The sequence below is a fragment of the Micropterus salmoides genome, unplaced genomic scaffold, assembly GCF_014851395.1.
Source record: "Micropterus salmoides isolate LMB-PRFRI ecotype aquatic unplaced genomic scaffold, ASM1485139v1 Ms_hic_scaffold_6, whole genome shotgun sequence".
NCBI lineage: Eukaryota > Metazoa > Chordata > Actinopteri > Centrarchiformes > Centrarchidae > Micropterus > Micropterus salmoides.
Genome location: NW_024044348.1, coordinates 22,157,736 through 22,184,423, shown reverse-complemented (window position 1 = coordinate 22,184,423; position 26,688 = coordinate 22,157,736). Strand labels below are relative to the sequence as shown.

At 41.3% G+C, this 26,688-nt stretch overlaps 1 protein-coding gene and 1 long non-coding RNA gene across 2 annotated transcripts; one reads left to right on the top strand and one right to left on the bottom strand.

Annotated features, from left to right (window-relative positions):
• The first annotated feature begins 4,185 nt into the window (after window positions 1-4,185).
• Window positions 4,186-26,592, top strand: LOC119890302 (dysbindin domain-containing protein 1-like). The gene is made up of 4 exons (XM_038701499.1): window positions 4,186-4,587; window positions 9,977-10,123; window positions 17,768-17,905; window positions 25,157-26,592. The coding sequence occupies exons 1-4, from the start codon at window positions 4,557-4,559 to the stop codon at window positions 25,309-25,311; spliced, it is 471 nt and encodes a 156-aa protein (XP_038557427.1). The 5' UTR covers window positions 4,186-4,556; the 3' UTR covers window positions 25,312-26,592.
• LOC119890303 lies at window positions 10,062-17,818 on the bottom strand. Its single transcript, XR_005442215.1, has 3 exons — window positions 17,738-17,818; window positions 10,986-11,141; window positions 10,062-10,131 (listed from the first exon to the last, which is right to left on the bottom strand). It is a non-coding gene; the product is annotated as an uncharacterized LOC119890303 (long non-coding RNA).
• Window positions 26,593-26,688: the final 96 nt, after the last annotated feature.

The following is a 26,688-nucleotide window of genomic DNA, read 5'->3' as shown; positions in this document are numbered from 1 at the left end:
TTATTTTTAATTACAAACTTAACTAATTATCTAATTTTTGATTGCAATGCAATAAATATGCTCTCAAAACATTAATTTTGCTTGCATTAAAAAGACACAAAAATACTTTCATATACAAGGAGCTGTCAGAAGGAAAGACATAAAGGCAAAACTTTGTACTGGTGAACATATAACTGGAAAGAATTGCAGGTAAAGTGAATTAAACCTACTTAGATCAAACAAGCTAGCACTTACTAAAACAAATTAGAATATTACTTTTATTTTGGCAACCCTTAAAAACAAACTTTGTGGTTTGTAGTATTTAAAAGGCAACATGTCAAAAATTGCAAACATTCCACTAACTAAATACATTTAAAGGTAGAATGTTTAATGTGTGTCCCTCAGTCCATCAATAGAGGATGAAGAAGTAGAGCTTCCTTGAAGGCTTGTCAATCAATGCTGCTGCAAAAGCTGCTCTCCCTCTCTCTCCCGGACCTCTTGTTCACTTTTTTTTGTTTCCTGCAAACCACTTGATCTTCCCTGTCTCTGACTTGGCAGACTGTGTGTGACATTGTTGCTGTACGGGCTGTGACGGTGTACCGTCACTACGGTTGAGAATGCGATTCAACTGCCATACCAACAAGCCTGGCTCTTTGGCGTTGCAATGTTGCATGTTTGGTACCCTGTAGAACCAAGTTTTGAATCTGGGTAGGGTGACTGCTCTCGCCCTTTGCTACATGGTCACACACAGGAGGCAAAGTGTCCCGAAGCGCTGCCCGCTTCCTTTCGGGGCTCATTTTAACCAACTGGGCTGTTCAGACAGAGGAGGTGCTCTACGTGTGTGTGTGTGTATATACTGTATATATATAGGTATATATATGTATATTTATATGTATTTATATGTATGTATATGTACATATATATGTGTGTATACTGTATATAGATATATATATTTATATATATATAATGTGTACATGTGTATATACGTGTATATATATTGCAAATTCTTTGCATCGAGGCAACAACATTGTGATTCCATATGTGTCTGGAGAATCAGAGAAACTCAGGCGAATTTTCAAGAAACAACACATCCCTGTGTTTTTTTAAACCCAAGAACACGTTAATACATATACTGGTACACACCCCAAAGACCGCGCACCCAAACACAAGAAAAGCAATCTAGTGTATGCAATCCAATGCAGTGAGGAATGCACAGAACTGTACATTTGGGAAACAACCACTACACAAAGGCATGGCTCAACACAGAAGGGTCAAGACTCAGCAGTTTATTTACATCTGAAGGATAAAGGACACTCGTTTGAGGACCACCAGGTGCACATTTTAGCCATTTACACTTGGGTTGAGAAGCCGTCGCTGAATAGAGGAGGGGGTCTACGCCACCACTTATCCCCCACTTGCAATGCTGTCCTTTCAACACTTCCGAGGAAACTGAAAAAGCATTTCCTCTTGGCCTCAGGTGAAGATGCCAATGATATACAATCTATGGTTCAGACTTGGCCACGTGTGGCTCTAATGACCATGACGACTGTCGTTAACGTTACCACAGCCAGGAGCACTGAAGAACCAACGGTATCAACTATCCTAGCTAACGATCCCACAGAGGTTAAATAGCTGAATTTCCCTACCAGTCAGTCAGAACTGAAGAAGTCTCTTGGATGACGGAGCTGCACCTTATTGTATCTTGTATAGCACTCGGGTGATATTTGTGTTGGTAAAGCAGTTGTCTGGTTGTTGGTCTGATGTTTGCTGTATGACACACTTTGAATTTCCAAAAGGACTAATAAAGATTTATCATCCTCCTCTTTATTTGTCCCCTCCACCGTTTAAACTAAACCGGTGCTCTTGCACTTCAGGAAAATTACCCCAGTAATTTTACTACAATGCAAGAAAATAGTATCTGTGTTGACACAGACTTTATGGGGGGACACGTTCACAGTAGGTTTGGTCTCCCAATTTAGGTTATGATGTGGAGGTTGACAAGGCTATGTGGAGGCTGATCACACTTCTTCATTATGGATCATGATTATTGACTTCAATGTTCATCCATAATGCTAAAATTGTGAGTTTGGCTGTTGAACGTTTTAAACAATTCCTGAGGATTGAGAAGTGATGACCCCAACCACTGTGGTGGACTTCTTAGGGCCCGTGTCCACCAAAGCGTTTTTACAACCTGGTAAAAACGCCAGCAGCGTGACGAGGCGCTGAGTGTCTTTTCCATGCAGGGCGCTGAGCTTTTTTTCCCAGCCGCCAAGAGCTCAACTTTGCACTCGTCACTGTCACTTTTAACCCAGTTGTCCAATCACAGTGCAGGAGGGGCAGGACAAACATCGCACCAGGCACATCCGATCTTGAACGAAACGATGTGCCTGCTCGCCGAGGTGTTTCCTATCCAGCAATATTTCATGAACGCACGTACGGAGAGTCTGTCCTCTAATGTTTCAGCCTTCTCTTCATGCAAAGCAAGGGCCAGAGCAAGTAAACCTACATACTTTGTGGTCCCATTTTTACATTCAGTAAAATTAAGTACCCACTGCGCGTCCTAAACGCGCCCTAGCGCTTCCAGCTAGGCGTTTTTAGAAGAGCAGGTGGCGTTTTCAGCTGGTAAAAAACACTTTGGTGGACACGGGCCCTTAGGATTGGGCGTGGGGGGGGGCGCCAATTTCAAATCTGGCCTAGGGCTCCAACATTGTCAGAACCGGCCCTGCTGCAAACCCAAACATATGAAAAGCAATGTAATGTGTGCTGTCCAGTGCAGTGAGGAATGCACAGACCTGTATATCAGGGAAACTAAACAGCCAATACACAAATACATGGCTCAATACAGGGCTAAAACTCAGGTCAAGACTCAGTTTTGCAGTTTACCTACATTTAAAGGACAAGAGACACTCTTTCAATGACAACAATGTACATATTTTGGATCGAGAGGACTGATGGTTTGAAAGAGGGGTGAAAGTGGCCATTTACATCAAAATATAGAGACCATTGCTAAACAGAGGCGGAGGGCGAAGACTCCGCTTATCCCCCACTTACAATGCTGTCCTTTTATGTCTACTCAAGAGAGTGAACAAACATTTTTCACATTTGGCCTCACGTGACTCCAGCCACACAGACTGTCACCCAGGAACACTAACGGACCAAGCAGTATCCATCACCTTGTTTACAACCTCACAAAGGTTAAATAGTTGGTATTCACTACCAGTCAGTCGAGAACTGAGGAAGCCGCTTGGATGAGAGGCAAAACATCTTCAAGTATCTTCAACTATGTCCACTTGCCCTTGATTTTAACCTTCCTTGGATAACTATGAACTGGATGACCACACCACTTTCTTTGGGCTGTGTAGGAAAACTGGATTTTTTTTTTCAGAGCACACACAAAACGAGAGCTAGCAAACCATGAGGAAATATTTGCTGAGTTTAACTAAATGTGTATTGGATTACAATCACTACTATCCCTGTAATAATGTTTTTAACTAGGGAGGAGCTTAGATTACTCTTTGTTTTCTTGTGATTCTTCATGTGGTAGACTCGAGTCACAATCGTATATGGAGGGTGTGTGCCCACCCTGCTGATAGTAGTATAGTTTGTGGTTTCTGGTGCGTGTATGGCATGGCAACATAATCACATGCTGCTGACTTGAAGATGTCAGGACCCACCACTAGAGAGCGAGCTCTATTAACAGATTCCCCTCAGCAGAAAGGAGTACCATTTCCTGCTTCTCTGAAGGCATGGGATTTGGATTTCGATTAAGAATCACATAAAAGTAATTCCATGGTGGGTGTATGTATTGGTTGTCATAACTAAATTGTGTGTCCTGTGTATATATTGCTACATATCCCTTACTGTCATCCAGAAACCATGTCTGAGCTGTGTATAGCTGACATGAACTGACCCATCATCAGGTTTAACAACTTGCCTTATCCTTAGTAAGCCACATTCACGCACATCATTCACACAGAGGCACACACACAATTCCCCCCCTCCAGTGGTCCATAAACCTCCATGAAACCCCATTCTCTCTTTGTCTGCCTGGGCAGACTGCCAGCTCAACCCTCCCTCCCTTTCTCTCTCTCTCTCTCGCTCTCTCCCTGTTTTCCTCTGGATCTCTCTCTCTGTGTATTCTGTACATACCAAGCCAAGCCTCACAATGCTGCGTTTACTAAACCAAGTGGCTTTGAAATTTGCAGTGATGTTGCTGTTCCCAGACCTCCCTCTCTGTGGTGGGCTCACTCTGTGAGGCAGTGCAGCTCTCAGACAGCTCTGATGGCAGAGCGGGGCCAGGGGGCTGTGCAAGAGACGAAACCAACATCACCTGTTTGGGAAATCTAGTACAGCGGAGGATAAAAAAAGGAGGAGCAGAGTCTTCATAGAGCTGAGGTCTTGCTGTGTCTGCCCGTCCCGCCCTACTCTCTCTGTCTCGCTTTCTCTCACTCTCTCTCTCTCACACACACATGCACAGACACACTCTCCCCTTGCCTCTCCCTTATCCCCTCCCTGTTTGTCTCCTCCACTCTCCGATGCTGGTGTGGTGAACAGTAGGACACTCTCGGCTGAGCTGCATGGAGGCACAGGGAGGGGCAGGGAGCCCAGGTAATAGCCATTTTCTATTCTTTCTTATTTCTTGTTTAAGATGCATGTTCAAGATGTTCATAATTCTATAGAGAGTTTTTTTAATGGTGGGACTGACTATTGTTTGTCAGAGGAGCTGCTCTTAGATCATGTAACTACATTTTTTTGATTGTCTACTCAAGAGTTGGTCCCTGATAGATGTTAGATTTAAATATAGCACCGGTACACTATCTTTGAATATTTTCCTCATCAAGGATCCAGCTGTGGAGGGTTCATTTGTTCATTCAAGTGTCATGTTTAATCAATTACCAAGCAGTACAGGCCTTTTTATACCCACTCTCTGTAGGTCAACCATGCAAAGGCAGGACAGATTAAATCCAAAATGCAGTACAATAGTGGGCGCATATGGCCTTTGTGTAAAGGCCATCCAGAGGGGCCTGTGCTGGTAGATAGCACTGCTCAATGCCTCAGTGCACTATAACATCTAAACATTCAAAGGGCTGATAACTACATCTTAAATGACATGTCCAATGTGGGAGATTCTAACATTAGCTTTGATAAATAAAAAGATCTACATCTCATAATGTACAAAGTGAGGCAAAGCAGTAGAAGGGTAGTTTATTTCTTTAGTGTATTACATATTACATATTAGCTGCCTCTAAACCTGCAGTGTGTATTCAACCGCTAGTAAAATGTTGCTTTATTGCTCTATTGTACCTTGGGGCAAGACAATGTATCTGCAGCCACTGTAAGTAGCAATTTCAGCAGTATTTGTCTTTTTTTATTGGAGATGCTTTTGTTGTGCCATGGCTTTGTTCCTCTTATCATTGTTTACATACAGTATTTGAGCACTGCCCATGACAAATTGGGATATTATTTACTCATTATGATGGCATTGAATTAGAGTGCACATAATTATTATGATGTATCACAGGGTCACAGTGTGATATCTGTATAACACTGCCTGTGTTGTGGCTGTTCTGAACCAACAACCAACCTGAATTAGGAAATTAGCAGAAAAGTGCCCTACTTGTGAGGATTAGAATTAATATTGCTAGAAAATGCTCCAAAAACACTATAGACTGTTAATTATTTCTGGAGTCAACATGGAGTAACTTATTCCCAGTGCATAGTGATTTAGTCATCTATTTTTAGAGACATTTGGATGGAATTGCTGATTGCAGTGTGTGTTGGAAAATAAAACAACATTACTATAAAGTACAGATGATAGAGAGCAATCAGTGTGTACAATGAATGACCTGGCAAAAAGGGTGTTGTGATGTTAATCCCTCCTGCATGTGCTACAAACAACGATTGATTTATTGAACCGAGACACTGAGTTTAATTCAACTTTTGGCAAACGTACAGTACATTATTCTCATCCTCCCTATCGCCTTCTCTCTCCATCTGTCTGTCTAGGGTTAGCTGATTTACAGACAGTCACAGCTGACGGCTCGAGACAGGGTCAGCCATTGCCTGAGAAGAACTCATTTCTGATTTTTTTTTTTTTTTTTTTTTTTTTTTTACCAGAAGTGACTTATATTCTTGTTATTTACTCTGGTTTCTTCACAGCCGCTTCAGCAGGTGGCAGCTATAACAGGCCATCTGTGTAAACATGTCCTCCTATACATAAGGATAGTACTGTGACTTTCTTGAATGCGCTTTTCTTCTGTCACCGATTAACGTCCTCGCCGAGAGCCAGAATCATCTTCCGCCAAAATACTAAACCTTTTCGTATATATGAGCAGACAAAGCCTTAGAAAACTGTATAATCAGAACAGCAGGAACCATCTACCTAGATAGATAGATAGATAGATAGATAGATACTTATCTCGAGGGAAATTCACACGAAACATACATTCATTAAACATACATTAAACCTATATTAAAATAAAATTAAAATTAAAATAACTTATAATACAGTAGCCACAGTGAAACAGTGCAGAACAGTAAACAGTGCAAATGGAGTGCAGATGAAAGTAAAGAGTGCAGATTTGGGACAGCAATCTGACACTGAACACACTCCTCTGCCCGATGAAGGTGTTGTGCGGAGGGTGGTGGGCGTTGTCCAGTATGGACAGCAGTTTGTCCAGGGTCCTTCTTTCTGCCACTGTCACTAGAGAGTCCAGCTCTGAGCCCACCGCTGAGCCAGCAAACTACAGCGTAAAAGAGGATGCTGGCCACCACAGACTGGTAAAACATCTGCAGCAGTTTTTTGCAGATGTTGAAGGACCCCAGCCTTCTCAAGAAGTACAGACGGCTCTGCCCTTTCCTGTGGAGAGTGTCCATATTTTCTGTCCAGTCCAGCTTGTCATCCAGCTGCAGCCCCAGATATTTGTAAGTCCTGACACACCTCCACATCGACCCCCTCGATGGACATGGGTTGGAGATGTGGTTTCTTCCTTCTGAAGTCCACCACCATCTCCTTGGTCTTGGAGGTGTTCAGCTGCAGATGGTTGGTCCTGCACCACCTCACAAAGTCCTCTACCAGGCTCCTATACTCCTCCTCCTGTCCATCCTTGATGTAGCCAACTATCACAGTATCGTCTGAGTATTTCTGCATGTGGCAGAGCCCGGTGTTATACTGGAAGTCAGATGTGTACAAGGTGAAGTGGACGGGAGAGAGCACGGTCCCCTGTGGTGCTCCAGTGCTGCTGACCACCATGTCTGACGTGTGGCCCTTCAGTCTGATGTCCTGTGGTCTCTCTGTGAGGTAGTCCGTAATCCATGTCACCAAGCGTGGTCCACCCTCATCTCTGTCAGCTTGTCTCACAGCGCCGCTCACCTTGTCCAGATGTGAGTAGGCTCTGTGGAGCAGATAGAGGATGGCATCCTCCACCTTCTCCTGGTATCCAAACTGCAGTGGATCTTGTCCATTGTGAACCTGGGGTCTGAGGACATGTAGCAGCAGCTGTTCAAAGGTCTTCATGATATGTGATGTCAATGCTACTGGTCTGAAGTCACCCGACTCCCTGGGGTGTTTTTTCTTGGGAACCGGGATGAGACATGAAGTCTTCCAGAGCACTGGGACCCTCCCCAGCTGCAGGCTCAGGTTGAAGACATGCTGGAGTGGCCCAGTTCAGCAGAACAGGCTTTAAGCATCCTTGGACACACTCTGTCCGGGCCTGCTGCTTTCCTTGGACAGAGCCTCCTCAGCTCTCTGCTCACCTGATCCTTGGTGATGGACATGGTGGTGGCATTGGGGGAGGTGATGGACATGGTGGTGTGAAGTGGTCCATTGCTGGTTGTGGGAGCTGGAGTATTAAACCTGTTAAAAAAAAGGTTTAGCTGGTTTGCTCTCCCAGCATCCCCCTCTCCTGCAATACTGTACGTCTTCTTGCTGCCTGTGATGGTTTTCATGCCATCCCAGACCTCCCTCATGTTGTTGTGCTGCAGCTTCTGTTCTACCTTCCTTCTGTAGTCCTCCTTCGCCTCTCTCAGGTGGACCTTGAGTTCCCCCTGTACGCGCTTCAGCTCATCTCAGCCCATCCTTGAATGCCCCCTTCTTCCTGTTCAGGGTGTCCTTGACATTACTGGTGATCCAGGGCTTGTTGTTTGGGAAGCAGCGTACCGTTCTGGTGGGGACCACAACGTCCATGCAGAAGTTCAGGTAGTCAGTAGTGCAGTGTGTGACTCCCTTGATGTCCTCATCATGTGCTTCCTGCAGTCAGTACATTCAAAGCAGTCTCTCAGAGCCTCCGCTGCCTCAGGAGACCATTTCCTGAAGGAGCGTTTGGTCATGGACTGTGTCTGGATCTGTGGTTTGTACTGTGGCGTGAGCAGGACCAGGTTATGATCAGACTTTCCCAGTGGGGGAAAAGCAGTGGCAATGTAAGCTTCCCTCACATTGGCATACAGGAGGTCTAATGTCCTATTCTTCTACCTATGGTCTAAACAAGAGTAATTTCCTGATAAAACATAAATAGCTCAAATGGTAAATGTTTTTATGAATGCATTGCAACTCCCACAGCTCAATACTCTTGTGGCGAAAAAATTATTTTACAGTTAATGGAAAAGATGAGGATGATAAACTTCCTTTAAGCAGAGGTGGAAAGGTCAGGAAACAGTAATCCATGATTTCTAAAACGAGTGTTTGGTGAAGAAGGTGATGGAAATAGACCAAAGCTGCAGGGAGTCTAAATATTGAACAAACATTTCATTATAACAGCAGAGGTAACGCTATAGTCTTTCAGTCTGTGTGACTCCTCGCTGGGGAAAACAATCAATTGCCCTTAATGAATACTGTGCTTCTCCTGCTGAAATCAGAATCTGTCATATTCTGACTTGGCTTTGGCTGTAACAGGCTTTTAATTTGATATGAGAAATTCAACTGTCTAGGAACATACTGCAAGTAGAAATAGCTAAAACCAGCCATCTGGTGAGGCCCATCAGAAAGCTGCTATACTCCCACACTGCTGCTATACTCCATCAGCTCTGCGTGTTATCCTATAAAAATCTATACTTCCAAATGCTGCTCCATATACACACAGATTTATAATGTTGTTATAGTTTCCTGTTAAATGTATTTTTTAATGGAGTACAAGTTTATACTGTTCATATCACTGGAAACTCATGTAGTTTGTGTTGCAGTTATTATTTCCTGCATTTTTCAATTAAAAGTGCAGCACTTCTGTACTCTTGTCCTTACGTCACTGAGCCTCATCACAAACACCACTGTATTTTCAGCTGTGTCAAATAGGTGAGAGTGCGCATTCTCCTGCATTTGAACGGATGCTATTTTAAGCACCTTCTATTTTCAAAATTTGTTAATAATACTGTGAACTTGTTTTTCTATTTTGAATCGATGTTGGAGATGTTTTTTCGGCTGGCTTGAGGGAAGAGCATGATCAGGCTCTCAGAAAGCATTTTCTTTATAGAAAACGTTAAAATGACGATAATGTAACAACTGTTGAATTAGACTAGAATCACCTAGTGAGCCTAGTGAACCTTTAACTCTGTCTATACACATGCACACAAAGATGCAAAATGATATTGATTCACATGTGTTGACTAAAGAATGTATTCAAGGACAAAACGGGGGGAAATGATTGTAAAATCGAGATAATCAAACAATACATGGGCAGGTGATACAGTTAGCTGGGGAGTCATGGCAGGTTGAGATTCTGTAATTGATTGGGCAAACACAATATCGGCTGTACAATGAGGATAATAACTGAATGTGACACATAGTGAATATTGAGTTCTTTCACTAGTTGGGATTTCTTAAAGGATTTCTTCCCCTTCAATACCTCAAGATGTGCCTTTGTATTAGATCTAGGCCTGAGATCTACAGTGAGTTAAGTAGAGCAAATAAGCCAACAGCTCTAATGTAATCTTTTATTAAAAATCCAAAAAGCCATCTTTTTATTCTCATTGCTCCCTCCCACTCTCCATTCCTGTGTCCTGGTAGAGCCCAATAAAGACATCCAGAAGCTGCTGAAGCCCTCCAGCTCAGGTGACCTATCCAAGGAGTTGTTCCAGCATCCGGGGGGGGAAGGGGAGGAGGGTGGCCTGTCGGGGCACACTGCTAGCCTGCTGCACATCACGGAGAAGAGACGTGAGTACCTGGGGGAAGGGGTGACAAGAAGTTGATATTAAGAGTGTGAAACAGTGGTGACGGTGATGAATGTTCATCAATGTTAAGGAGTTGTTAGGCTAATCATGGGTGGAAAATGCCTTGAGCAAGATACCTAATCAATAGAAAGTGTCTCCAACAAAGAAGGTGATGAGGAATGTTAAATAAGGAGGGCAGAGGATATCTTGCTTCTGCTAAAAACATGTCTTATCAGTGACAGTGACTTGTGGATCTTTACTGAAAAATAGTAATACTAACACATAATGAATCTCCTGAATAGGCCTGTGGAGCGTTAATGCATTATTGACACACATTTCACACATATCATTCTGGACTATATACATCCTAATCCAGTAAGTTCAGGTTGATGTTCTCTGATGTTTAAACCCACTGAAAGATCACTGCCTGTTTGAGGTATTCTGGTCCCACATTCTCAAAGACCGCTGCAGCTTATCCTTGGTTGAAAGGACTCATTGTGCATCAGTACCATACAGAGGCTTCTCTGTACGTGCCTCACTCAGAGACCGGGGCATAGAACCACAGAGACGGATACTGGGGCTACATGGGTGACAAGGCCACCTTTATCTGCTTCACTAACCAAACATTTTTTGTGACAGCCTAATGTGTATGTGTGTCTCTGTGACCTACTAACTAGCCATGCCACCTGACAGGTCAGCTAATAGTATTTAGCTATGAAAGATCATTGCTGCTTCAAATATTCACAATTTGCTCTTCAAATCCCATCTTGAGAGAACATGTAAACAAAAGTATTATCCCTCTGATTGCAGTACATTCATTCTGACCACTTCATTAAGAGATCAGGAATCATCATAAAAACATGTACCTGCTCTTATCCACAGAGCCACATCACAGCTTCATCTTCAGTGGCACAGAAACACATTCCTTCCTAGTGCTGCAGTTTTGTCTCCATAAACGGGGACTACAGTTGCTCCTGAGTCATCTGCAACATTTATTTTTAGGCCCAGAGCAAAGAGCGTACCTTAAAAAGACAAACATATTAATATCGCAGAAAGAAGAAGTTGTCAGTTGGTTTGTGGCAGTTAAACCACTGAAAAACAACAACATGCACTAATACACACAAACCCATATAAAACTGCAGTGCGGATAAGTTGCCTTTTGTTTTTATGAGTGGGTGGATGTGCAGGAATTGAATATTAAAAATTTATGGTGACTGCTGTTTAGTACTCTGAGAGCAAAAAAGTGTGTTTGCTTGTTTTGACCTTTAATAGCAGAAACCACGAGTCAAAGGGAAGAACAGAGAAATGTGGGATTAAGTACATTTTATTATACCTTTTAAATTTAAAACCTGTCGCACAGCTTGTTTCAGTAAACCATATTCATCAAACATTTTTGGTTAACTTGCCTTCATCAGGGTGGTGAATAAAGCATGACGTACTGAGAAGAGTTTTGCAACATGTTTTCATTTTGATGGACTTGCACTAAAGCGCTCACTGGTCTGCACTTCGGTGTCGGTGCGTTCTCAAGCCACAGCCGAGAGACCTCTACCTCCTGAGCCACAGCCATGTGAGCAGGTCGTCCACTAATCATAAGGTCGTGGTTGATCCCCAGCTCCTCCAGTCTCCATGTGCCCATAGGAAAGATGCTGAACCCCAAATTGCACCCTCTGTGAGTGTGTGTGAATGTATTAGTTACCTGCAACGGACAAGAACTGGACCTGTTAATGATTAAAACTGTCGAGTGCCTGTATGCTGTCATTGTGTCATAGTCAGATATATTGGTCAGGGAAAATATTTTTTGGCATTGCTTGGTCTTCCATCAGAGTCATCATCACAAGCTGCTCAGGCTGGACTGATGACCTTAGAGACCCGATGAGCCAGTAGAGAGGGAAGGGGATTACACAGATCCAGCATGCAAGGCACATCCCTTCCGCTCTCTCATCCCTTCTCCCAAATGTGAACTCTTCCCTCTTACCCATCCTCCCTGTTCTTTGTTCCTTCAGTTCGATCTATCTGTACCTTTCTACATGCAGAGAGAGGAAAGGAAAAAAGGGAAAGAAAATGAAAGAAAACCCCTTTTATAGAACGTCAACTTGACAGCACGCAAACAATTATTTTTCCGACAGTGATATTCTGAATGAAAGAAAACATAGTACTTTTCAGTAAATTGAAGGGCACTTTATTTTACACGCATTAACTGTAAAGCCATGAATATAAAGTACGAGATTAAGGACATGCTAAAAAAATGTAATGTCATCATGGAGGAGTCAAAATAGATCAGTAAACACAAATAAAATTTTACAAGCCACCAGGCTGTATATCTAAGAAGAGGTAAGAAGAGGTTGTAGTCTTTTAAATCATCCATCTGCTGTAGACAAAAAGTCTCAGCGTGAATTCTCTATTGTCAGTCCTGGCATCTCAGAGCTCCCCCTGATTGGCTTTTTGAGAGGCAGTTGTTTCTGCCTGGGAGAGAAAACATACTGATCAATTATTCAGAAAGAAAGGGTGTGGGAGAGGGAAAAAGAGATAGGGGAGAGGTGGTTAAAAATTAAGCACAGCACAATGGGAATAATCTTGTAAACCATTTGAAAATAATGGCAGGAAATAATAGGGGTATTTTTTATATAATGCCTTTCTTCCTTTTCATCTACTTTTGCTTCCCCTTGTATTCTTTTACATGAACCTTCTTACGCAGCTTCATCTCTCAATCTCCCCCCACCATCCTGCTTTTTTTCTCTTCCTCTCCTCCTCCACAATTTCCATCCTCCCTGTTTCTCTGCCTACAGTTTCTTCACTCTTCCCAATAGGGGGCAAAATGACTGATAGCTGTTCAGCAGGCACCTTCCAGCCGGAGGGAAATGCAATATATATTCACAGACACAGTCAAGAAGCAATCTGAAATTATGGAAAATATGAAATGAATAAAACAAAACAGGTTCTATGTGATTCTTGTCGACCAAAAGTTGCATATTGCAGTGTATCTTCACTGAATCAACCACCATCAAACAACAGACATTTAATATATGCGATAATTAATGGTGTGATAATGAAAGCTGGTTAGGTTCACCCGATAATGAGGTTTCATGTTGCCCTTTGCCTTCAAAGGGATAATGTATTATTTTACTGTACAGGTATAAAGGACACAACTACAAAAGTTTATTACATTCTCTATCTATTCTCCAAAAAAGAGCAATAAGGATTATAAATTATTAAAATTCATAGATCTTAAATATAAATGCCCAAATATGTTCAAAGCCGAAAATAACCTATTGCCCAGAAATATTCAAATATTGTTCAGGGAGAGAGAGGGAGGTTATAATTTAAGAGGGAAACACAATCAAAACAAACAGGACACGGACAACCAGGAAAGGTTTTTGTATTTCAGTCTCTGGAGTAAAGCTATGGAACAGTCTCAATGAGGATCTAAAGCAATGTCCAAACAAAAATCAGTTTAAAATCAGGGATAAAGATATGGTTTTCATGGGTTATAGGGATGAAGAAGGGGGTGAATTATCAACGAGTGTTTTCTGGGGCTAGTATTTTCAATTGTTGTTGTTGTTATTTCATTTTTCTGGGTTGCTGAAATTCATTCTTTCCTTTTTTAAATAATTTATGTACATTTTGAATTGCTTTTGGGTATGACAAAGTAGATGTGTAAATATTTGGAAGGGTAGATTATTTGTAAGCATTTGATTTGTGGACACGAGGTGAAAAGTTTGTTTTCTTCTTCCCTCTCCTTTTCGAATATGTAAGGAAATTGACAAGAGTTTCAAGAAAATTCTTTGGCTGTAACTATTATTAATTATTTATTATTGTGTTATTTAATCATTTTGATTTGTTTATTTGATTGCATTTTCTTGTCGGATGTTTGTGTTTTACATATATTCAAAGTAAACAATTAAATGAATGTGATGTGTTAAGCCACAGGCAGCTCTTTCCACAGTCTGATACAGAAGTTGGATATTGTCAGGATGGCAGAACTAGCTTAGTAACCAGGGGGTAGATGCTAAAACTGACATATCTCTTTTGGCAAAGGCTGGATTTTTAATCATGTGAGACTGACTGTAACTGGAAAGGGATATGAGTCAAAGTTTCTATGATCTAAATAGGAATTGGTAATAGCATGAAAGATCACATTTAAAAATTACTTGCTTACAGCTTTATACTGGACGACGATGGATCAGGATTTCTGGGGCTATTGGAGAGCCAAATAGGCTTATTGTTGACTTCGTCCTCAGACATCCAAACAGTGTGGGTTTGGATTTAGTAATATGAGGATAGAAGTGAACATGTGTATAACAAATCAATAGATGGGGACTAGAACGGAGCCCTGGGGATCCCGCAGGTTTTTACATTAAAGAAAGAGAAATCACTTGTTTTATGGGAATACATTTTATTAGTATGTAAAATCTGGGGTGATATTTGTCAATATAATTTATTATTTGTCCTAAAGGTTTAACATTTAAAATGAGTAACATGGCACTATCACATCCATTCCTCTCTTTCCTGCTTTTTTCTCCTTCCTTAGTCTTACCTCATATTAGTTGTCATTCTCTGTCAGTCTTAATTCTCTCTCCTTTTGTAGACATGAATCTATGAATCTATGCTGGCCACACCGTCACTGGCTTTGGTAATATTCATGCTTGTCATATCTACCTGGGTTATGGCCGGCATGTAACCCTGTCCTGGTTATGAACATGACAGTAAAACTGGACTGTAGGACTGTACATTTTGAATAGAGCAGAAATTATGGGGTGAAATGAAGCACAGGTGAGGTTGGTCTTTGCGTTTGATCGCCTTTAGTCATTTCTTATTTGTATTCTCTCATTGTCACTGCTTCCTTATTTTCCATTCCACATGTCGCCTGACATTTCTGGTTTGTATTTTTAACACTTCTGAAATGTGGCACAGCAGCCACTGCTTCAGCATGATGATCAGCTGTCTTAAAATCCATATGTGCTCGATCAGGAGGTACAATGCAAGGAATTAAATGAAGTAGCAGCAGGAGAGTGGGCTCTGCTTCTTCAGCCCATCTTAAACAGCCTGGAAAACAGCAGGCAAACAACGTAGCATAATAACAGCTTTCAACCTGTCGCACAACCCGTCGTTTTCTCCACAAGGTTACGCCCAAACAACCAGTGAAGTGTTCCATTCAGGCTTGACGTTGCCTGGCATGTAGGCATCCACTGAATCATAAGGAAATGCAAACACACCTCCATCTGCCTTAGTATAGTCTCCAAACATCTTTCTCACTGTAATGGTAGATTAGTTCAGCTCTGTTACACAGAATTGGTTCCTAATTTGGGTGATGCTGAGGCAAGCAGAGGTTCTTCAAGCAGAGGTTCTTGAACCCTTGCTAGGATGTATTGCAGTCTTTGAATATATTTCAATTTACATACATTACATAATATATTCAGCTTTGGAGGCAGCCTGATTGGAATGCTGAGCCTGGCGTGTCAACGCATACTAACCACATGTTGTGTACAGCAGTAGTGACCCGTGCCTGCTGAGGAATCAGAGCCTTGTGCAGAAATGAACAGGTGCAACACACCCAGGAGAAAGATGGATACCACAATGTGTTAAAGAACTTGCTATTTTCATCTCCATGAGCTTAAGCTCTTGCTTCAATTCTTTAGTCAATGCCTGTGTTTAACACACAGGTGTCAGGCTGAAACAGAGACACTCGCTGACTACAGTGGCGAGCTCAAGAAATCTCTTCTTTCTGATGTAGAGAGCACATAGCTTCACAAGAGATGTACAGATAAAAGCTGATGAAAGAGTACTCATGTTCTTTGTTGAAATAGATTTTACAATAGTACAGTAAGAGCCAGTTATTGATCTGATTATGAGTACAATGGAGATTCAGGATTGGCATCACACAATGGGCTGTGTATTCAGAGTACAGTGGGTACGGAAGGTATTCAGACCCCTTTAAATTTTTCACTCTTTGTTTCATTGCAGCCATTTTCCAAAAATCAAAAAAGTTCATTTTATTTCTCAGTAATGTACACTCAGCACCCCATCTTGACAGAAAAAAACAGAAATGTAGAAATTTTTGCAAATTTATTAAAAAAGAAAAACTGAAATATCACATGGTCATAAGTATTCAGACCCTTTGCTCAGTATTTAGTAGAAGCACCCTTTTGATCCAATACAGCCATGAGTCGTTTTGGGAAAGATGCAACAAGTTTTTCACATCTGGATTTGGGTATCCTCTGCCATTCCTCCTTGCAGATCCTCTCCAGTTCTGTCAGGTTGGATGGTAAACGTTGGTGGACAGCCATTTTCAGGTCTCTCCAGAGATGCTCAATTGGGTTTAAGTCAGGGCTCTGGCTGGGCCATTCAAGAACAGCCACGGAGTTGTTGTGAAGCCACTCCTTTGTTATTTTAGCGGTGTGCTTAGGGTCATTGTCTTGTTGGAAGGTAAACCTTCGGCCCAGTCTGAGGTCCAGAGCACTCTGGAAAAGGTTTTCGTCCAGGATATCCCTGTACTTGGCCGCATTCATCTTTCCCTCGATTGCAACCAGTCGCCCTGTCCCTGCAGCTGAAAAACACCCCCACAGCATGATGCTGCCACCACCATGCTTCACTGTTGAGACTGTATTGGACAGGTGATGAGCAGTGCCTGGTTTTCTCCACACATACCGCTTAGAATTAACGCCAAAAGTTCTATTTTGGTCTCATCAGACCAGAGGATCTTATTTATCACCATCTTGGAGTCCCTCAGGTGTTTTTTAGCAAACTCCATGCGGGCTTTCATGTGTCTTGCACTGAGGAGAGGCTTCCGTGGGGCCACTCTGCCATAAAGCCCCGACTGGTGGATTGCTGCAGTGATGGTTGACTTACTACAACTTTCTCCCATCTCCCGACTGCATCTCTGGAGCTCAGCCACAGTGACCTTTGGGTTCTTCTTTACCTCTCTCACCAAGGCTCTTCTCCCCCGATAGCTCAGTTTGGCCAGACGGCCAGCTCTAGGAAGGGTTCTGGTCGTCTTAAACGTCTTCCATTTGAGGATTATGGAGGCCACTGTGCTCTTAGGAACCTTAAGTGCAGCAGAAATCTTTTTGTAACCTTGGCCAGATCTGTGCCTTGCCACAATTCTGTCTCTGAGCTCTTCAGGCAGTTCCTTTGACCTCATGATTCTCATTTGCTCTGACATGCACTGTGAGCTGTAAGGTCTTATATAGACAGGTGTGTGGCTTTCCTAATCAAGTCCAACCAGTATAATCAAACACAGCTGGACTCAAATGAAGGTGTAGAACCATCTCAAGGATGATCAGAAGAAACAGACAGCACCTGAGTTAAATATGAGTGTCACGGCAAAGGGTCTGAATACTTATGACCATGTGATATTTCAGTTTTTCTTTTTTAATAAATTTGCAAAAATTTCTACATTTCTGTTTTTTTCTGTCAAGATGGGGTGCTGAGTGTGCATTACTGAGAAATAAAATGAACTTTTTTGATTTTTGGAAAATGGCTGCAATGAAACAAAGAGTGAAAAATTAAAGGGGTCTGAATACCTTCCGTACCCACTGTATATGCAGTTCCACTTCTTTTTGAGGAGTGGCTTTTTTTCTGCCCTGTCAGCCAACACAGGTGTATAATTTTAATCAATTACCTTTCCCTGTTTTGTCTATATGCCTCGTAGAACCACTGAGTAGTGTGTCTTCTTTGGAGGTGCACTTTGACCTTCTGGATCTGACTGAGCTGACTGACATGTCTGACCAGGAGCTGGCTGAAGTTTTTGCTGACTCTGATGAGGAGAACCACAATGAGTCCCCAGCAGGTAAGGCCTGCAAAACAAAACAAACAAAAAAAAAATGAATGCACATGTTTTCAAAATAAACAACAATAACTAAAATATAAAGGGATGGGGCAACATCTTTCATTGCGAAAAAAAAAACTACATTCTCTCAAGGTTTGTGTACAACACAGTGCATGCCATGTAGAATTTAATGTTATGTAGTATACATACGGTATACTGTAAACAATCAGTACATGCACTGAACATTTTAAGTGTGTTGTTAAGTGTCAAAAAAGAGCAAATGATATTTTAACTGATAGCTTTTCCGTGAGCCTACAGGAGCTTTTCCTAAATTAAATTTCCTCAATACAGTCCTTTAGCTCAGCTCAACTTTTTGGAGTGAAAGGAATGAAAAAACATCTGTGTAGGAGAGATGTTTGTAACATTGTGGCCAGGGTACTAAAAAGGCCTGCCGAGCCATAATGATTTGAAATGTCACGTTACTCCATTAGGGACTCATCAAATCATCGAGTCATGGATAAACTGGAAAGGTTAAACTGTTTAACTGTTAAATGTTTTACATTGTATCTTCTTAAATTGTTTGATTCTTATGGGAAACAGTTTTATTTAGATCCTATCAAATAATAACATTTTGAATCACAACTAGGAATTCAGTCATCCTGGAAAGCAGGAATGAAAGGAAACAATGTTGTGTTGAGCAGGGACTGCATCACACCAGGCAGAAACAAGCCAAATTAATCAAATGCAGTAGACAGGCCTCATGCACATGTGCATATTGAAGAGGAGAGACCGTTCCCTCTGCATGTGTGTCACAGCAGCAGGGACAGGAGAAAGGCCAGCATGTCTTTCTACAAAAGGAAGCACAAATCTTTCCCATGTTTTATTTATGCCACGGGAGCCTCATGCCTGCATGTGTACAGTGAACTCTCTACTCCTCCGACGCTCTTGCAGCATTCACACAGGATTTCATGCCAGCTCAAGATTTAAAGGGCCACTGACATTATTCAGACCGTGCCTTACAATAATCATATTCTGTGCATGGACTGTTTAAAGCTTCGAACTTTACTTGATAAAAATGTCCAGCTTTCACAGCAAGGGGTGTGACCGGTTATCATACTTTGTGTGGCTGAGAATACATAGTGAGTTCAAAACCATTCACCATTTTGGTGACAGGGCTTACTGGTCTTGGTGGAGGTTGACCACATGTGTATGCAGAGATCTAACTCTGAATTTTTTTTAATCTACTGAAACACAGTGCTGGACAAAACAAACTGAAGACAATATTCCAGTTTATAATATACAAGGTGAGGATCCTTAAATAAGGCTCGCCCAGTTAATTTCTCACTGCTACTAGTGCTTAGACAGCTGTAGCGTGGCTGCCCCCATGATGGAGTTACTGTACCAGCTATATCATAGCAACATATTTACTTAAACCTGCAATAACAGATTGTTTGGACCACTCAGGGGTAGAGGAATCAAAATGCAAACACAACATTGACATCTTTACACATCCAACAGTTACAAAGCAACATTATGATTCATTTGGAATTGTGTTTCTGGCCACCTGGCAAATTTAAGTCCAATATTTGCTCTCCCTTTCCTTTGTTTTTGAGATAAATAACTGGCTCTTCAGTGCTAAATGCTTCGCTGTTTTCACCAGCTAGTTGCTAATTGTGTTTTTCAAAACCGTAAAAACAGCTATGAGCTGAAGCTCACTATAAAGCTCCTTAAAGCTGAGGGGGAACTGCAGATTCCAGTGATTAATTCTTTGTAGGTTCACCACATTGTTTACGTTGTTATTTGATACATTGTTATTATAAAACAATATTGATTCTAGCTGCTTTAAACTGGATGGGAAAAGGTTGACCAGGCATCACTGTAGGCTGTTAACTTTAGATTTCAATGTCTTAAATGCAACACTTACAAGTGAGTTGTTAGTGTAGGGTTCAATGTCAAAGGAAAAAAATAATGTATCATTCATTATCAGTCTTAATATTAACAAATAAACTGGGTATTCTCCTTTGAATAGTGAAATCAAAGGATGTATAACATTGATTTCTAAATGAATTGATGACTTCGTAGAAAACGGAGTGACACACTTAATCCCACAGTAATTTGATTTGATTTGCATCATTAAATATCACATTATTCTGTGATTTGAATCGCTCACTCTTTCAATTCAGTTTGATTAATGATGATAGTTTTACAAATTTACACTTGCAAATTTGTAAATGTTGTGAGTCACTCAACGATAAATAAACGCATGGACACCAATGCTATTGTCATGAGTTGTAGTTTTTGCCATTTGTTTCTGGTGTCCTTCTGTTACCTACCTGTTCCTACCTGTTCTTCTCGTTTCCTTAGTGTTTATGTCTTGTCTGGTGTTCTAGCTCGTAGTCCTGTGTTGATTTGGTTTGGTAGTCTAGTTGTTATATTGTTTCTTAGTCACTGCGTTTTAGTTCTTAGTTCATGTTAAGTGTTCACTCTGGTCTGTTTTGTGTTCAGTAACCTGTGTTCCGTCTGTTCCCCCGGTTGTCACTCTGCCTGCATGTCAGTCTCTCTATTTCCCTCTGCTCACTGTCTCTCTCTGCCTGCCTCGTTAATCTCATGTCCTTCACCTGTGTTGCTCCTGCCCTGCTCGTTAGTCCCTGTGCGTATATACGGCTGGTGTTTCTGTCTTGTCTTTGTCGGGTCATTGTATGCTGTCTCCTGGAGTTGCTGTGAGGTCTCCTGTTGTTTGTCGTGTCTCCCAGTCGTGTTACACTGCTCCCTTTGGATCTCTGTTTGGACTACATTAGTTTTTGGACTCTGTATTCAGCCACTCACCTGTAAGTGTACTCGCTTTTGGTTCGTTCATTAAAACCCCTTTGTACTGTACCTCTTCCTGCTTTGTGTCCTGCGTTTGGGTCCTCCAACCTGCCTCACCCACACCAAACCGTGACCGCTATCTCAAAGATTTTGACTTATGTTCAGGGCAAAACCTAAGCAACAAACAAGTGTGTAAATTACACTAATGTACAAAAAAAAAAAATATATATATATATATATAATTTATTTTAAACCTATGTTCTCACAGCCGAGCAGACAGTTTTAGCTTATTCAACCTTTCCAGCTGTCCTCTCTAACACCATCACACTAAGTTTCCTCAAACTCTTGTTGATCAGGGGCCACAGCTGCTTTTTAGTTGCCAGGTGCAGGAGATGCAATAGCCAAGACCCTTCCAGTCCAAGGTCTCACATCCTCTGCTTTCTGCTAATGAAGATGAAGTCCTGCTGTCAGGAGATGTACAGCTGTACACCACAGTTATGTTTAAATGATTTAATTTCATTCCCAGCCTCAGATCTGTGAGAAACAAAATCCCAACAATGATAAAGTGTTTGCATACTCAGAATGACATTCAGATGACTGATCTGTCTTCACTGCCAATGATGACCTCACAATGAGCAGTGTCATTCACGCCAGTATTTTTACTTGCAAAAATCCCACATAAAATAGACCAGCCATCTGAGAACACTTCTTTCTTATTGAAAGTCATTAACCTTCCGACAAAAGCTTGCCTCTCTATCATTTCCAATCTCTCGGTCTATCTCTCTTTCTTTCTCTCCATGTCTGATCCCAGATTGATGAAGCCACTAAGATTGCTGTAGATGATTTTTGTAAAGTCTGCAGGCAGATACTGTAGAGAAACTGTTTTGCTTGTATGGCCATGGCTGTAAGATTTACAGAAAATCACATAAGATCACAAAAGACATGAAACATTTTATTTGAAAATGTGTAGCTCAGCAGGTAGGGCATACACAACGTGAATTAGACAGGTGGCAAATGTTAGTGAACGCTGCCTAAGACTGCCAGGCTCAGTGTGGTTTGAACACCACTGGGGCTGAATGTGCAAGCACTTGCATGGAAATGTGGTGCTGTAAGTCATTTTGGATAAGTGTCCATGAAACAACATTTGATATATTATGCAGGAAAACAAGATGCTTGATTTGTTTTCCACCATACAGAGTTGTTGCCCTATCAAATATCACTTTGTCATTTGAAAATTCAAGCATTCTCATTATAAAAATACATTTTTCTTAATTGTACAACTTTATTTTAGATTATCTAAAACAGTAAAAATACATATTTCATACATCAACAAACATTCTATTGTCCCAAGCAGATGCTGTGCAGACAATGACAGTGGGGGTTTATCCTAACAGCGACTCATTACACAAATCTCATATGTTAGGACCAGCTGTTCTGTTTCATCTGGATTCAATAAAACCTACCTCATTATTCAGCCCTAGAATTTCATGCAAGGCGATTTTATTTTATTTTTTTTAAAGTCTTGAACAACCCTGCTGAAACCAAAATAGCAACATATTGCAAACTAAATTGTAATAAAGGTAGTGTAATGAACAAAAGTTGGTTTATGGACTGCAATTGAATTAACTTGTCAGAGTTTGCATTGCAAATGTGGTAGTATTGAGCTGTGCTGTGAGGAGCAGTAGACCATGCTCTGGGAAACTGCTGAGTGTGTGCCAGTGTTTTGGGGCCATGTAGGAGTTGAAGGAGAGGTTAAAGGAAGCACAGTGAAGAGAGGAGAGGCGAAGATGGGTGAGTGAGTTCATGCTAAATGTAGGTTGCTGAATAATTCACAAGGCCTGGTGCTTCAGATCCATTTAAACAGTTAACATAATCTGAGTAACTACACTAGCACATTATTTATAGATGCTTGTTTCTTGTTTGTTTTGTTTACTCTGCTGTCTTTCTTTACCATGTTTCCTTTGTCCATTCCTGTGCACCCCTCTTTCACTTTCTGCTACTTGGCAAATTAAAGCCTAATTCAGATTAACATTCGTTCAGGGACAGTTCAACCAAAAGTAGTAAACATGATCAGTTATACTTAGCTATATATAGCTAGAACCCAGCGAGCCGAGAACATACAGTAATTAGTGTTTCATCAATCCTTTCTTTCTAGAAGGCACAGAACAAAAGGCTGACTTTGTCCAGTAGGTTTGCTCTTTGTCCCCCACTGAAATGAGCTTGATGAACCATAAAGTTTACCCACATCCCTGGAAAAACTACCACATGCGTAGCTCTGCCCTTCTATTCTTTGTCGTTGGAGCAGTAACAGCATTGTTAACTGATGACAGTGCAGAATATCACCTATTGTGTTTCTGCCTGGTTTATTTCCGTCATGTTCAAGTAATGGGAGTTGTGTTTTTAGGTATTAAGGATTTGGCCAAGGATTTCTTAAGTAGACATGTGAAGGGATGAAGTGATGCCGAAAATGGGGAACAGAAACTCATTTTCCATTCATGGTTTGCTAACTACACAGCATGTAATATACAGTATCATTCTCAAATCCTTTGACGGTTTATATTTGGTGTTTGCGTTGGGGGACAGAAAGATTGACTGGAAAAACTACTCTACAACAGGAACCAGCAAAATTACAAGGGGCCACATTGTAATCAGAGATGAGATGGTCCATTGTATTTTGTTTCCAATCTGATATAAAAGACACAACTCCTGTAGTGATGTTATTGCTAAGGGTATAGCCAGAAGTGAAGCATGTTGTTAAGGTTTTAGCCCATAGGGTGGCAGTGAAGCAGCAGCTTTCTGTCTTGAGTTATTCTGTGGTGATTTATCTTGTAGGAGCACAATACCATATTTTATGGACCATCCATAAAAGCTCCTTTGATGTAAAAGGTAAAATGCCAACTTAACTCACAGCCTTTGGGGTTGCTCCAGGCTTTTAAAGACTTGTTCCAGTGCACAAACACTGATTGGGCTGTGCTAGAATTAGCATACACAAAAGAAATGAGTGTTGTTTCCCTTAAATTGGTTGAAAGAGAAGGGTAGTGTCCCTAGCTCTACATGTCTGCATGTACATGCACACATATTCAGTAAACACAAATGTGGTGCTCAGTTGTTATCCCTTTGCCTTCACAGGTTTTCTGTAGGAGTCTATTGTTTCAGAAACATTAAGTAATGCAGCAACATGCTGATTGAAGAATCTAATGGCCATTAGCCAACAGCACAGAAGGAATACAGTACAGTATCCCATAGCTCAGGGTACTGTGTGTGTGTGTGTGTGTGTGACAGCAAGACAGCGAGAGGGAGAACAAGGGAAAATCTATGTATGTTTTCAATTATTTCCGTGAATTCATGTTCATGAGTCTTTCAATTAAATGTCAGGACAAAAACAAGTGACCAGAAATCGGAACAATGCACACAGGGAATGGGAAAATTACCCCTCATACACACATATGCTCACATATTATGCAGAATGTCCACATCGCAGACACATTAATATAGCTATGTAGACACAATAAGCAGTCATCAGCAGGTGTTCATGATGCTTGCTGCAGCAGACTCCTTCATGCTGCTGAGGAGGTTGTTGCCTTTCTCATTACAATTCAGTGGAGACGCCATCAATCTCCTGAGATCAATATGTCTTTTACCTCCCCTTTTCTCTCCACTCTTTAATGTGTGTGTGAGGATATGAATGTGACTTTAGGGAGATATATAAGCCAGGTACTTACTATGTCCTTCGCTTAAGAGACCTAACATTAGACTGATATGGACAGTTTAAGGCAGAGTAAGTTGCCAGCTCTCTATCAGTCATTCTGGTGTTGCTTTGTTGTCCTGCTAGTAGGATGGACATTACCACCAAGTGGTACAAAGAGGAACTGAAAGAGAAAAGTTCTCATATGGCTAACATTTAAATAAACAACAAAAGATTATTGATTATTGAGATAAGATGGCCAAGTTGTTGTGAGTTGCTGAACTATTTATGGTACATTTACTGGTTTTTATTAAGAGCTTTATGCTTCAAGATTCTTCTTGTAGATCATTTTAGATTCTTCTAAATAGATACAAACTGTTTTTTGACCCTTTTAGCTGGTCATGATCTCACTTTCACATTTTATAGGATATTATAAATAAGAAGAAGAAGAATAGGAGTCCCTAAAAATATAATCCGTGTGATCCCAGTATTCTTCCGAGGCCCGTCTAGAAATGGCATGTGTATATGTGTGCGAAGGCATGCTACATAGACTAAAGGATGGCTGGGAGGGAACTAAGCAGCAACTGCATTTAACAGCTGAGCTCTGAAGACAGTTGTATATGCTTTTAGCATATGTCAGGCGTAGAGTGATGTATACTAATGCCAATAAACAGGAGCATGACCTGTGTGCAGACTGATTTCCTTATGTCTGTTTTCGTATGATATAACAACGGTTTGGATTCCTGTTGGTAACAAGTGGTTGTGTGTTTGGTTCCCAGGTTCCCACCAGCCTGTGCTGCCCAGAGGTGGGTACATGCGCTCCCCCTCGTGGACACGCTGCAGCAAAGTGGAGCCCCCACGGGAGAGAAAACACCACAGCGACTCAGACACCGCAGAGCCCTTAATGAAGCTGGAAAGGCCTAAGCAGCCGTGATATCTGAGGTGATACAGCCAGACCACAGAGAGAGAGAAAACCCAGAGCCAGAAGGACACAACCAGAGTGGGAACACAACGCGGACCAGAAGCCCCCATCTGCCACTGTGCACTCACATAATATTTCATGGTGCTGAACAGATGAGTTCAGGTTGAACTCTGGACAAAGTGCTCTGTGCTCTAACTACAGATGTTGAGATGTGCAATACACACACTGTCCTTCTCTCTCCCTCTACTCTCCTTCTTTCTCTCCCTCACACACACAGACACACACAAGAATTGTGTTTTTCATGCAAGGGGTTCTTAATGCACTCTGGGCTGACAGATGATTTTAAGCTTTGTTTTTTGAATGACAGACAGGGTATGAGGTAAGCAGAATAATAACAGCACCTCCATTCTTATAGCCTCTCAGGGTGGGAAATAGCCTGGACAGCGAGATTGGTTCCTAAATTGCGTCCACAGCGTGTGCAGACCTTGCACATAAAGTTCAGACATTGGAATTCACATTGAATTACCGGGATATGATTTTAAACAAATCAACAGTGCTGTTCAAAGGAAAACATCATGCTGAGGCTCTTACTTAATGTGTTGGCTTGAAAATGAGACGGTTTGGGGTTTTTTTTGTTTCCTGCAATGAAGGTAACTTCAGCAGAAGTGGACATCAGTGAGGCCACGCTCTTTATATCCATCACACCTTCTTCATCTTAATGAAGAATGTGTGTTGCTATCATAATTGCCTAAATGAAACATGTTGCACTTCTCTCACTGAATTGTATCAACAGTGCTCCCCAGAATTATTGGCATTTGGTGCAGATGACACAAAAGATAAAGAGACCAAGTAGCAAGCTATATGCACACTTTTCCATACTCAAAAACTTGCTTTCACAATTTGTTAAATGATAAAAGAAATTGGAAAACATTTTTTAAAACTTGGTTGCTGCTACTAAGATAATTAGAGTTGGTCCTTCAAAGTTAACTTGATGAGGAATACTTGAAATAGTTAGACACAAAGGGAGAATTGCACCATAGTCTGGACGGCTTCAGTAAGCTCTGCATGAATGCCAAAAATACAACAAAGTGCCAACAATTTTGTATTCATCCTTTAAAAGATGAATTTAACCGATAATGCAATATATCACATCTTTCTAAGCAAAGGTCATAGCTGATTACTTGATTTATTTATCTCACGTGTAGCATGTTTATGCCAATAATTCTGAATGCTGTGACATGATGTATCAAAAGTGACACTGGGATGATGAAGAATAAATAACTCTTGAAAAAGTTTGTTTTATTGTGTCATATATTAATTACGCTTCAGAAAAGCAGCCCCATTCTGTACTGTGTGGAGAGCATGGTTTTTTATGGTCATTAATTTACA

Coding starts and splice junctions, on each gene's coding strand:
- LOC119890302 (XM_038701499.1), top strand. CDS start 4,557: ATGGAGGCACAGGGAGGGGCAGGGAGCCCAG. Junction 4,588..9,976: donor GGGAGGGGCAGGGAGCCCAG/GTAATAGCCATT, acceptor GTGTCCTGGTAG/AGCCCAATAAAGACATCCAG. Junction 17,906..25,156: donor CCACAATGAGTCCCCAGCAG/GTAAGGCCTGCA, acceptor TTTGGTTCCCAG/GTTCCCACCAGCCTGTGCTG.